At 43.0% G+C, this 12,534-nt stretch overlaps 1 protein-coding gene across 2 annotated transcripts in view; it reads left to right on the top strand.

Moving 5' to 3' along the window:
- Positions 1–7,365, top strand: part of LOC137326521 (adenylosuccinate synthetase isozyme 1-like) — a 72,554-nt gene extending 65,189 nt beyond the window's left edge. For both annotated transcript variants that reach the window (XM_067991691.1, XM_067991692.1), the window contains 2 exons: positions 196–345; positions 5,067–7,365. In XM_067991691.1, coding sequence (XP_067847792.1) covers positions 196–345; positions 5,067–5,119 — 203 coding nt within the window. In that variant the 3' untranslated portion in view covers positions 5,120–7,365. The remainder of the gene's footprint in view (positions 1–195; positions 346–5,066) is intronic.
- The last annotated feature ends 5,169 nt before the right edge of the window (positions 7,366–12,534 follow it).

Below are 12,534 nucleotides of genomic sequence, written 5' to 3'. Positions count from 1 at the left end.
TTTGAAATTATAAAACACAAATTATTACATTACAATTTGCTACTGTTCTCAGATATTCTGACTTCCAGCTTAATAGTTTCTACCCAGGTTATTTTAGTTATAATGTTGTATAATTTGTTGTACCTTGTGCTCTGTTAGAATAAGATGTTAGAGTATTATTATTACTTCATTGTTGTGGTTTATCCTCTCCTTCAGCAAACCAGGAAATCCTGAACCAAGTAGAGGTTGAGTATGAAACACTCCCAGGCTGGAAGAACAGCATTGCCGGTGCTAGGACATGGGACGATCTCCCACCAAAGGCTCAAAACTACATCAGATTTATTGAAAATCATGTGGCAGTCCCAAGTGAGTTTTCAGGACTAGCAATAAGAACATAAGAAATAGGAGCAGGCGTGGGCCAATCGGCCCCTCGAGCCTGCTCCTCCATTCAATAAGATCATGGCTGATCTGGTCCTAACCTCAAATCTAAAATCATGTCCAATTTCCTGCCCGCTCCCCGTAACCCTTAATTCCCTTTACTTCTAGGAAACTGTCTATTTCTGTTTTAAATTTATTTAATGATGTAGCTTCCACAGCTTCCTGGGGCAGCAAATTCCACAGACCTACCACCCTCTGAGTGAAGAAGTTTCTCCTCATCTCAGTTTTGAAAGAGCAGCCCCTTATTCTAAGATTATGCCCCCTCGTTCTAGTTTCACCCATCCTTGGGAACATCCTTACCGCATCCACCCGATCAAGCCCCTTCACAATCTTATATGTTTCAATAAGATCGCCTCTCATTCTTCTGAACTCCAATGAGTAGAGTCCCAATCTACTCAACCTCTCCTCATATGTCCGCCCCCTCATCCCCGGGATTAACCGAGTGAACCTTCTTTGTACTGCCTCGACAGCAAGTATGTCTTCTTAAGTATGGACACCAAAACTGTATGCAGTATTCCGGGTGCGGTCTCACTAATACTTTATATAACTGCAGCAATACCTCCCTGTTTTTATATTCTATCCCCCTAGCAATAAAAGCCAACATTCCGTTGGCCTTCTTGATCACCTGCTGCACCTGCATACTAACCTTTTGATTTTCTTGCACTAGGACCCCCAGATCCCTTTGTACTGCAGTACTTTCCAGTTTCTCGCCATTGAGATAATAACTTGCTCTCCGATTTTTCCTGCCAAAGTGCATAACCTCACATTTTCCAACATTGTATTGCATCTGCCAAATCTCCGCCCACTCACCCAGCCTGTCTATATCCCCTTGTAGGTTTTTTTATGTCCTCCTCACTCTCTACTTTCCCTCCCATCTTTGTATCATCTGCAAACTTTGATATGTTACACTCGGTCCCCTCCTCCAAATCGTTAATATAGATCGTAAAGAGTTGGGGACCCAGCACCGACCCCTGCAGAACACCACTGGCTACTGGTTGCCAGTCCGAGAATGTACCATTTATCCCAACTCTCTGCTTCCTGTTAGATAACCAATCCTCCACCTATGCCAGAATATTACCCCCAATCCAGTGATTCTTTATCTTGAGCAATAATCTTTTATGTGGCACCTTGTCGAATGCCTTCTGGAAGTCTAAATACAGTACATCCACTGGTTCCCCTTTATTCACTCTGTACGTTATATCCTCAAAGAACTCAAGCAAATTTGTCAGACATGACTTCCCCTTCGTAAAGCCATGCTGACTTTGTCCCATTAAATTATGTTTATCCAAATGTTCCGCTACTGTCTCCTTAATAATAGACTCCAAAATTTTACCCACCACAGATGTTAGGCTAACTGGTCTATAATTTCCAGCCTTCTGCCTACTACCCTTTTTAAATAACGGTGTTACATTAGCAGTTCTCCAATCTGCCGGGACCTTTGCCGAGTCCAGAGAATCTGGAAAATTATTACCAAAGCATCCACAATCCCTACTGCCACTTCCCTCAAGACCCTGGGATGTAAGCCATCAGGTCCAGGGGATTTATCCGCCTTGAGTCCCATTAATTTACTGAGTACCAATTCCTTAGTGATTTTAATCGTATTGAGCTCCTCCCACCCCTAGAGCCCCCCGTTTGTCCACTGTTGGGATATTCTTAGTGTCCTCTACCGTAAAGACTGAAACAAAATATTTGTTCAGCATTTTTGCCATCTCCATGTTTCCCACCATTAATTTCCAGGTCTCATCCTCTAAGGGACCTACGTTTGCCTTAGCCACCCTTTTTCTTTTTATATAACTGTAGAAACTCTTGCTGTCTGTTTTTATATTTTTTGCTAATTTATTTTCATAATCTATCTACCCTTTCTTAATCAATCCTTTCGTTACTTTTTGCTGTCTTTTGAAGACTTCCCAATCTTCTATCCTCCCACTAAGTTTGGCTACCTTATATGTCCTTGTTTTTCGTCGGATACTATCCTTAATTTCTTTACTTAGCCACAGATGGCTGTCATTTCTTTTACACCCTTTTTTCCTCAGTGGAATATATATTTTTTGAAAGTTGTAGAATAACTCCTTAAATGAACACCACTGCTCATGTACCGTCTTACCCGTTAGACTATTTTCCCAGTCCACTTTAATCAATTCCGCTCTCATACCATCATAGTCTCCTTTATTCAAGCTCAGTACGCTTGTTTGAGGACCAACCTTCTCACCCTCTAATTGGATATGGAATGTAACCATGTTATGGTCACTCATTCCAAGGGGATCCTTAACTAGGACATTATTAATTAATCCTGGCTCATTACACAGGACCAGGTCCAAGGTTGCTTGCCCCCTTGTAGGATCAGTTACATACTGCTCAAGAAATCCATCCCTAATACACTCAATAAACTCTTCCTCAAGGCTGCCCTGCCCAATTTGATTTGTCCAGTTAATATGATAGTTAAAATCCCCCATAATTATAGCTGTTACCTTATTACATGCCCCGACTATTTCCTGATTAATACTTCTTCCAGCAGAGTTGCAACTATTAGGAGGCCTATATACTACGCCCACGAGTGTTTTTTTCCCCTTATTATTCCTTATCTCTACCCAAACTGTTTCATTATCCTGATCCTTTGTCCCAATATCTTTTGTCTGTATTACAGTGATTCCTTCCCTTATTAACATAGCCACCCCACCTCCCCTTCCTTCCTGCCTGTCCTTCCTGATTGTTAAATACCCTGGCATATTTAATTCCCAGTCGTTGTCACCCTGCAGCCATGTTTCTGTAATGGCCACAAGATCATACCCATACGTCGTTATTTGTGCCGTTAACTCGTCCATTTTGTTACGAATGCTACGTGCATTCAGATAAAGAACTTTCAAATATGTTTTGTGACACTTAGTTCCTGCTTTTTCCTTTTTTAACACTTTCCCTTTTTCTCCATACCTTCTGTCCCTTCCTGATACGCTTTCCTCTGTCTCCCTGCTCAGGTTCCCAACCCCCTGCCACAGCTTTGATGCTGGGTTAATCGCCTTGCACCTTCTAGTTTTTATTTTATCTCTCGTGCCTAAAGTACACTTTCTTTCCGCTGCTCTACGCTTTTCCCTTTCACTTGTTCTTGAACAACTGTTTGTACTATTTGTATTGTAGAATTCCCATGGGTCTTCCCCTCTCTTGCTGCTCTCAACTTTATTCCCTTCTGACTCCCCGCTCAGGTTCCCATCCCCCTGCCACTCTAGTTTAAACCTTCCCCAACAGCACTAGCAAACACCCCCGCGAGGACATTGGTCCCGGTCCTGCTCGGGTGTAACCCGTCACGCTTGTACAGGTCCCACCTTCCCCAGAACCGGTCCCAATGTCCCAGGAATCTAAATCCCTCCCTCCTACACCATCCCTGCAGCCACGCATTCATCCTGTCGATTCTCCTGTTCCTATACTCACTAGCACGTGGCACCGGTAGTAATCCTGAGATCACTACCTTTGAAGTCCTGCTTTTTAATTTATCTCCTAACTCCTTAAATTCACCTTGCAGGACCTCATCCCTCTTTTTACCTATGTTGTTGGTACCAATATGGACCACGACTACTGGCTGTTCACCCTCCCCCTCCAGAATGCCCTGCAGCCGCTCCGTGACATCCTTGACCCTAGCACCAGGGAGGCAACATACCATCCTGGAGTCACGTTTGCGGCCGCAGAAACGCCTATCTGTTCCCCTTACAATGGAATCCCCTATCACTATAGCCCTGCCACTCTTCTTCCTCCCCTCCTGTGCAGCAGAGCCACCTGTGGTGCCCCGAACCTGGCTCTTGCTGCTTTCCCCTGATAAGCCATCTCCCCCAACAGTATCCAAAGCAGAATATCTGTTTGAGAGGGAGATGGCCCCAGGGGACTCCTGCTCTACCTGCCTAGTCCTTTTACTCTGCCTGGCGGTCACTCATTTCCTTTCTGCCTGCGTAGCCTTTACCTGCGGTGTGACCACCTCACTGAACGTGCTATCCACGATAGTCTCAGCATCGCGGATGCTCCACAGTGAGTCCATCCGCAGCTCCAGCTCCGAAAGACTGTTAGCCAGTAGCTGCAGCTGGATACACTTCCTGCACACATGGTCGCCAGGGACACTGGTAGTGTCCATGACTTCCCACATGGTGCAGGAGGAGCATATCACGGGTGCGAGCTCTGCTGCCATGACTTGCCTTGGACTCTCAGACTCTCTTCCCGCTCCAGGTCTCCCCTTTTGTACTGTGCTCACCTCTTGGACTCTCCTGCCTCACCTGTGACGTCGCACAGTAGTTTTCTCTTGTTGTAGGTTTGCTGCTGCTTTTTTCCCCAATCTCAGTCTTCTACTCTCAGGTACACTGCCGCTCTGGGGAAAAAGTCAGGAAAAGCAAGGCAAAGCAGCACCTCCTTCCCCCACTGCACCAAACTCCCACACTCACCGAACTCTCAGCAGCACACACTGTGTAGTCCGCACACCGTGATAAGATTATGCAGCAGTTAAATGTCAGATTTACATTTAAGCAATAAATTCATTCGTATCTGCTTTTCAGGGAATTTTCTTTGCAAATACTTACCACAAGATCTTCTAATAGTGATGAAGTTGCATTGACTTTTTTTTGTTATGCAAATATTGGACAATATGACTGAAATTTGTCTTTGCTTTCTTTCAGTTAAATGGGTTGGTGTTGGAAAATCAAGGGAGTCTATGGTCCAACTTTTCTAAACACAGAACAGGACAAGGTTGAACAAACAACCATGTTATTTGTGGGGAAAAAACTGACCCTGTTTTCCTACATAAATTCAAGACTGATGTTTGTGTTACTTTGGTTAATATATTCCTGATATTGTGTAAAGCACAATTAATTTACAATTTCAGTCGTACATATAAACAGTAATGAAGGTAATTGTTAACTGGAGGGAGAGAATACCTAAAACAGCAGCATATGTTTGCTGTTCACTTTCACATTATTTAAACACAAAATATTACATATTATATAACACCTGTATGTCATTTCCATTAAATATTGAATGAGAATGATGTACTACTGGGTGCTACTTTGAGTGGAAAAAAGTTTAGAGTAAGATCACAATTTATACTTTGACTAGAGTTTGTATTTAAAGATTATATTTACATCTAATTTTTATTTTAATTAACATGGTATAAAAAACAGATGAGGATCTGCAATGTAGGAATTATGTTCTGTTTGTGTTGTTTGCCATGATTTATTCAGAAGATCCTCATGAGTTATCAAGTCAGCTCACTCATGGGATGTAAATCATATCCCATATAAAAAAGAGTATATACAATGGGCATTTTTTAAATCATATTTCACTACGAAAAAGAAATGCTTTTATTTTTAATAATAGCTTCAGAATTTTTTTGCAAAAGGTAAACTCAAATTATTTAAGTCCAAACGTAGAATATTTATCTAATGAAATAAATCTCATTGTATAGTCATGAGTATGAACTTCTGTATTTATTAGACACTGACAATAGACAAACCTCGTTTCATATTTACCCTGTTTCAAAATACCTTTTTGGGGCTATTGAACTTTGCGAAGTACAGAGACAGGGAGTTAGCTGGACAGAGCCCAAGCTGATCTTATTTCCAAGTGCCCTGTAAAATATATTCAGCATTGTAATGTATGACTTAGGATAATACAACAACTCAATGAATCAAGTTTCACTTGTCTGTTAATTATAACTTACATCAGGATTGATGTTGTATGATGAATCATATTCTGTCTTCCAGCGATAAGTGTCCGGTTGTCCGTATATATCTTTTGAGATTTTTTTGGGTGTCTCGCTTGCTGCTTGCACATTATTGTAAGGGTCAACTTGACAATTTAGTTCTTCGAGAGCTCTTGCATATTCTTTACTGTAATGTTTGTTAAACAACCAATTGTTAATGCACAAATTTAAGCACTTGCAATCTTTCATTTTCAAGTTTTATTCCTCATTACAGTGATGCTGATTTTTTTGTATTTTCTCCTTTAATTATTTTTAAAGCTACAATTTAAGTAGTACTACAATTTAGACGACAAAAACCTACCAATTATAGCTATTCAACCCTTTGAATACAAGGTATGTCATGCAGTATAATTGTGAATCTCCTAGAAATGACAATCACAATGGTATTGTAGAAATCACTCAACCATGGTTTTTCTTCAGCATGTTAAAATTTTATCTCTTGCTGGCTGACCAGAGACCGCTCCATTGCCAGCAGTAGCAGAGGTCAACATCCCAGACCAATATTGATTCTTGCTCCAGCAAAGACCTGGAACAGACATGATGAACTGAATGACCTCCATCTGTGCTATAAACTTCTTTTGGTTCTATGAGTCTGTGTTACCACAAGAGCAGGAGGAAGCCATACTGTTTTACAGTCTGGCCCAAAGGGGGATTCTGATGCATGTATGGTTGTAAGTGGGGAATAGGACCCTGCTCATTGGTATAAAGTTCCTCAAGTATTCCAACACCTCCACTACATGTGTCAGCATTGGCTCAGTGGTAGCACTCTCACCTATGAGTCAGAAGGTTGTGGGTTTAAGCCCCATTTGAGTACACGATCCAGGCTGACATTTCAATGTAGTACTAAGGGAGTGTGTCTTTGTCAGTGGTGTATTTTTGAAGATTAAACATCAAATTGAGGCCTGATCTCCTTTCGTTGGACATGAAAGATCCTGTGACACTATGTGAAGAAGAGCAAGCAGTTCTGCCAAGATCTTGGCCAACATATATCCCACAACCAACCTCGTTGAAACAGATTATCTGATCATTTATCTCAATTCTGTGTGTGGTACCTTCCGATGTACAAATTGGCTGCCGCATTTCCGTACATTAAACAGTGACTACAATTCAAAAATAATTCATTGTCTGTGAAGCGCTTTGGGATGTCCTGAGATTGTGAAAGATGCTAAATAAATGCACAATATTAAGAATAAAGAAATTCTATGTAAACGATTAAATACTGATGGTATTTTCTGTATTTAGGAAAAACATTGGTTAGGCATGGAGGAGGGGGAAGTCTTGCCAATTTTCTGTCAATTTTTCTCCCCTCCTTCCTGGGTTGACTTTGCTGGGATCTGGCTCCACACTGCTAGCACCTCGAGTCTTCACCCAAGTGATCATTTTTTATTTTATATATATTATATATTAAAAAAAATAGGGATCACAGCTCAGCAAAGTCCTGTCCTCACCCGACATCCAAATATGCGGTAAGGTTAATTTTCGTACTTCTACAGCCACCCTAGCTGAGTTTTGCTAAGATGGTAAGACCAGTGATTGATTCTGGCATTATACCGGTCCACATGGCACAGTTACTCACCGGATAAACTTGTTGACTCATTAGAGGAGTAAGAACTAAATGGCCCTAAAGTTCCTTGACTCCACTCCGCCACCATCACTATGGCGGAATGGGATTCGCACACTACCGGTAGGAGGAGGGCCACATCCCACCAACGTTTCCTATATCAGGTCATTTACATAAAATAGAGGGGGGGTGCAAATGTGATACTTAAAACTTGCGTGGTGCTGAAGTCAGCGGGCCCGGCTTAAAAGTTGAATAAAGAGTGGCAATTGGCCCATTTATAAGATGGTCAATATCATTGTGGCTGCCTGCAATATTTTGGATTGTGCCAGGCTGAGGTCATGGCTTGGAACACCCCTGTGAGACCCCATTTTATGTTGTTCCTTTGATCCAGACACCAGCATCCTACCGATTTCCTGGTCGCCTGGGGCAGATGCGGCGGGTGAGCAGGAAATTATTGGGTGGCGACGGCGTCCCATATCTCCCCCCCCCCCCCCCCCCCCCGCCTGCCCCTTCACACAGGTCTTCAATGGGACAAATGGAACTTCTGCCTGCCCAACCCCCAGTGGAAATTCCCAGTGTTTCATCTTTGGGGAGGAACCTCAACATTACCTAGGCCCATCAGTCGCACTCTGTGTGACTTCTGTCCCAGCTACTTTGCTGGCCTTGACAAAATTCCAGACCAACAGGGTGGAGATTCCTTTAGACCTGTTTTCGGACCTGAAACGGGCAGAGTCCCCAACTGTGAGGCCCAAGGCCAGCCCAAAAATTGGACCTTTTGATTCAGTAATATTATTTGGGTAAGCTGGCAGCCACGTGTGGTGTCTCCACAGGCAGCTCGCCCATTTTAAGAAAAAGTCATCGGACCCCAATCTGCATATTTAAAGAAGGACCCCACCAGCTTCAGGCAGGTGACCTCGCAGCCTGCTCATAAGAGCAGGTTAAAATTGAAGACTCTCCCTCCGCGATTACGAGGCCCACCTGATCTTCCCTTCAACTGCTCACCTGAGTGCTGGAGACCGTTCCTTCGAGTCACTGAAGGTGGCCTCCTGCCGCCCGTAATTCTGGTTTGGGCAGGAGACTGATGCAGATAAAGCCCAGAAACTAAAATCTCCCAGGCCTCATACTGCAGAGGACCAGATGGTTTGTCGCCCACCTCATGCCCGCCCGTATGACTCTCACCCCGAGTTAAGATAAGCCCTAATGTTTCAAACACATTTTAAGGTCTACCAAAAGTGAAATTCTTGCATCCTACCTGACAGTAATCCTGCCTTTACAAAGTTCGATAGTCCCTAGTGGTGGCACAATAGAAGCCTACAGGAAGAAAATAGGTTTACAATAAAGAATCCATCTTACACCATCTGTTGAAATCATATCTTAATCATCTACTTCATTACACTTCTCAAAGACTCCAAACTTTTCACTTCTTTATTCTGTTCTTTAATCTTCAGCTGATTACTATCGATTTTATCTTTGTGTTCTTTACTGCTGAGAACTGAAGAGACTGAGTAGGTGAAATACTCATTGGTTTGAAAGTTTTTTTTTAGCATAACCGGAATTACAGGAATGTATTGTAAAATGTTATGTTGCAGTAGTTGTAATTTTACTAAACCTGTGCTCTGATGTTTGAGATTTAACAGTGAATAGCAGTATTGGCTTTGTGACCTTCCTCTCACATTGAGGATATGGAAATATCCCAGGTGTTAAGCCAGACTGTGTTTTGTTTTGTGTATCTAGGATATAGTCCAAAAGGATAACGAATTACCAGTGTACAACACAAAGGACAGTCTACAAAGATAAGAATTGTATTTTTCTTAACATTATCCAAACAAGATGTGCAACTAACTCTGTCTATATCCTTTTAATGACGCACATGAGTTGAAACAATCAAGTAAACTTGAGGCAACCGAATCTAGAGATCAGGGTCTGGATTTTCCCAGGCCCACTGGAAACATGGCAGAACGGGATTTCTGCCCACCAATATGATCCAGCCAGTAGCTGACAACATTTTCTGTGTGTGTGTGTGTGGTGGAGGGGGGGCTGCTCATTTAATGTGTAGGGCAGATTTAAGATCGGAATCCTGCTCCTGACTAGTACTCTGCTGCTGGGAAGGAGGGAAATACAGTTTCGCTGCAACAGCTGCTGGAGCCTCAAAAAGTTGTCTGAGAAAGAAAGCAGAAGAGGATTAAAATGGCAGAAGGAGGAGCAGCATTAGGGATGACTGCTGTAACCAAAGCCCCAAGATTTAATGGAGGTAATATTGGCAGAGATTAGGGCAAGAAGCAACAGATTATTTGGCACCAAAGACATAAAGCCTCAGAAAAGGTTGTATGAAGCGAGATGGCTGAGGCAGTCAACACCACAACCACTCCCCCCTCCCCCATGGTTGGCAATATAGTGCCATAAATATTTTGATGACCTCACAAGGTTGGTCGAAGTAAGTGAATGCACGAAGATACAAGCAGGTCCAGAAATAATGCTCACCTTCACACCATCATGTCCACACAGTGTAACTGAAGAGATGAATGATACAATTAGTATGCATAAGGTACCTCACCAACACCCCCCTTTTCCACCATTCTACTGTTCCTTATCCCACTTCCTGACACCAATCATGATAGTGTTTGAGTGATAAGTGAAATGATTGCTGCATAGCCTGCACCTGAAAGCATTAACACAATGGAATGTCTGCAGACACCTGGGAGAAGTTCAATTTTGATTTAATCAGTGGCCTTTCCAAATCTTTATTTTCTTTGCAAAAGAAAAGGGTGCCATTATGAGTAGCAAAGAAGTGCGATGGATGGAGGAATGGTAACCATCAGACTTTTAAATAGACATTAGGAGGAAGCTCAACAACAGACAGTGGAGAACTGTGGGAGATGGAAAAATTGGAGGTGAGCTTTCAGGCTCAGGTTAGTAGAATGGAACACTTACAGTACTGTGAGTGGTTGCAGAGTTCAGACATTCTGATTAATTCAAAGGCCTCATATCATTGTTCAGTCACTTCTTTTGAATCACCTAAAATAAATGACCTTTGCCTCCCTTACAGATGCTGGACATTTAGAGAAATAAGGAACTGATGAGCAGCTTTGCAGCTCCACAGTGCTCGTTCCCCCAAGTAATTCACAGACTCAGTTATGGTATCTTACTTATTCAAGTATCAACTCAGATGCACCAGGGAGCTTTTCCTGGGTCTGGGCCCAGCCACTCTGGATCACCTGAGTGCAGGGAACATTGGAAAATCGCATAGGATTCTTTTACAAGCAGGTGGTCTGAATTGACAGATTCTCCGTTAATCACTGCAGCCAGGCATACTGGATCACCTGAGCACAGATATAGGAAAATCTTCCCTACCTACTCAGGAGGATGTAAATAGTCATACTGAGGGCATAATCACAAGGTGAAGCACAGAGCTGGAAGAGCTAGGAGGAGATGATGAGGAACCATCATCTCCGAAACTGAGACAGAAATTACTATCTTCAGCTAAGGAACCCAGGGACCTAGATTTCAGGGACCCAGTCTTAAGAACTATAGAGGTGAATTTCCATGGAGGTTTTCCTATTTAATGGGGTTTCTCCCGCTCATTAATCGTAACTTCGGTGGAAGAGCCGCAGAAACCCAGGGGAAAACGGCCAAAGTTAGGGGACGAGCAGGAGAACCCTCATAGAAATTCACCCCTATGATTTCAGAGCATAAATCTCACGTGCAGGCAAGTGTCCTTTTCCTGCAAGGATGTTTAATGATTTCCAGAGTTGAATAATGGTTATCTGAGAGCCATTTAAGGGATCATCAACTGCATTTTATTTTCTGCAGGAAACCGTTGATAGTGCTTTTCTGCCTGGTGGTGCATGCCGCTGGCAGTGAATTTTCCTGTGCCACCTCCTCTCCTAGGTGCCCTCATCATGATAAGGACATTGCTCGCCTCCACCTTCTTCCTCCTCATCTTTTGCAGTTAGAGGGTCCAATCCCTTCTTAATTGCCAACTTATGGAGCATAGAGCAAACCTCTACAATTCTCAACAGCATTGCTGGGCTGTACACTGTAGTGCTCCCCACAACCGATCCACATAATGGAAGCGGAACTTTAGAATCCCAATAGTGTGTTCAACAGTTATATAGCACTCAATCCTTCGTTATACCTGTTTTCAGCCTCTGACCTCAGATGATGGAGAGGTGTCATCAACTATGGCTGTAGCAGGTACCCCTGCTCTCCTATTACGTCCTAACACACATCTCCGGCTGAGCACTGCAAGTAGATTGAGAACAAAAATTCCTGGCTACTTCCAGGGTAGTATGCAGTGACACGCACAATGAGATGGCTTGCATCATTTGCCATTTGCACATTCAGTGAGTGAAATCCCTTGTTGATGAAATTGAAGGTGTTTTCAGGTGGGGTCTTTGATGCCATGTGGGTGGCATCAATGGCACCCTGCACTTGGAGGTATCCACCCCCCAAAAAAATTGATTGCTCTCTCTGTCCCTCTGTCTCTCTCCTCTCTCTCTCTGCCTTGGTGGGTCCATTGGGAAGGTAAGCAAATCTGAGGCCTGCCTGAACAGGACATCCATCATCTGTTTAATTCAGTGATGTTGACTGACGTATGACTAATGTCACCAGAGAATACTTGGAAAATCTGGTTGTATAAAAACTTAGAGCGGTTGTCACCTTTTCAGCTAGTCACAAGACATTGCCCTGATAGAAAGAGGCTGCAGGTCAGGTGCCAACAGCTGGCATATCTCACTCATTGCATCCGCAGCTTTCATACATACTCCTATAGAAAAATTCAGATAGGATCTCCTTGGTCTATACACCCTCTAGTATGGATACCTAC

This window comes from Heptranchias perlo, chromosome 10, assembly GCF_035084215.1.
Source record: "Heptranchias perlo isolate sHepPer1 chromosome 10, sHepPer1.hap1, whole genome shotgun sequence".
NCBI classification, from domain to species: domain Eukaryota; kingdom Metazoa; phylum Chordata; class Chondrichthyes; order Hexanchiformes; family Hexanchidae; genus Heptranchias; species Heptranchias perlo.
This window is presented reverse-complemented; position numbering and strand designations above follow the sequence as displayed.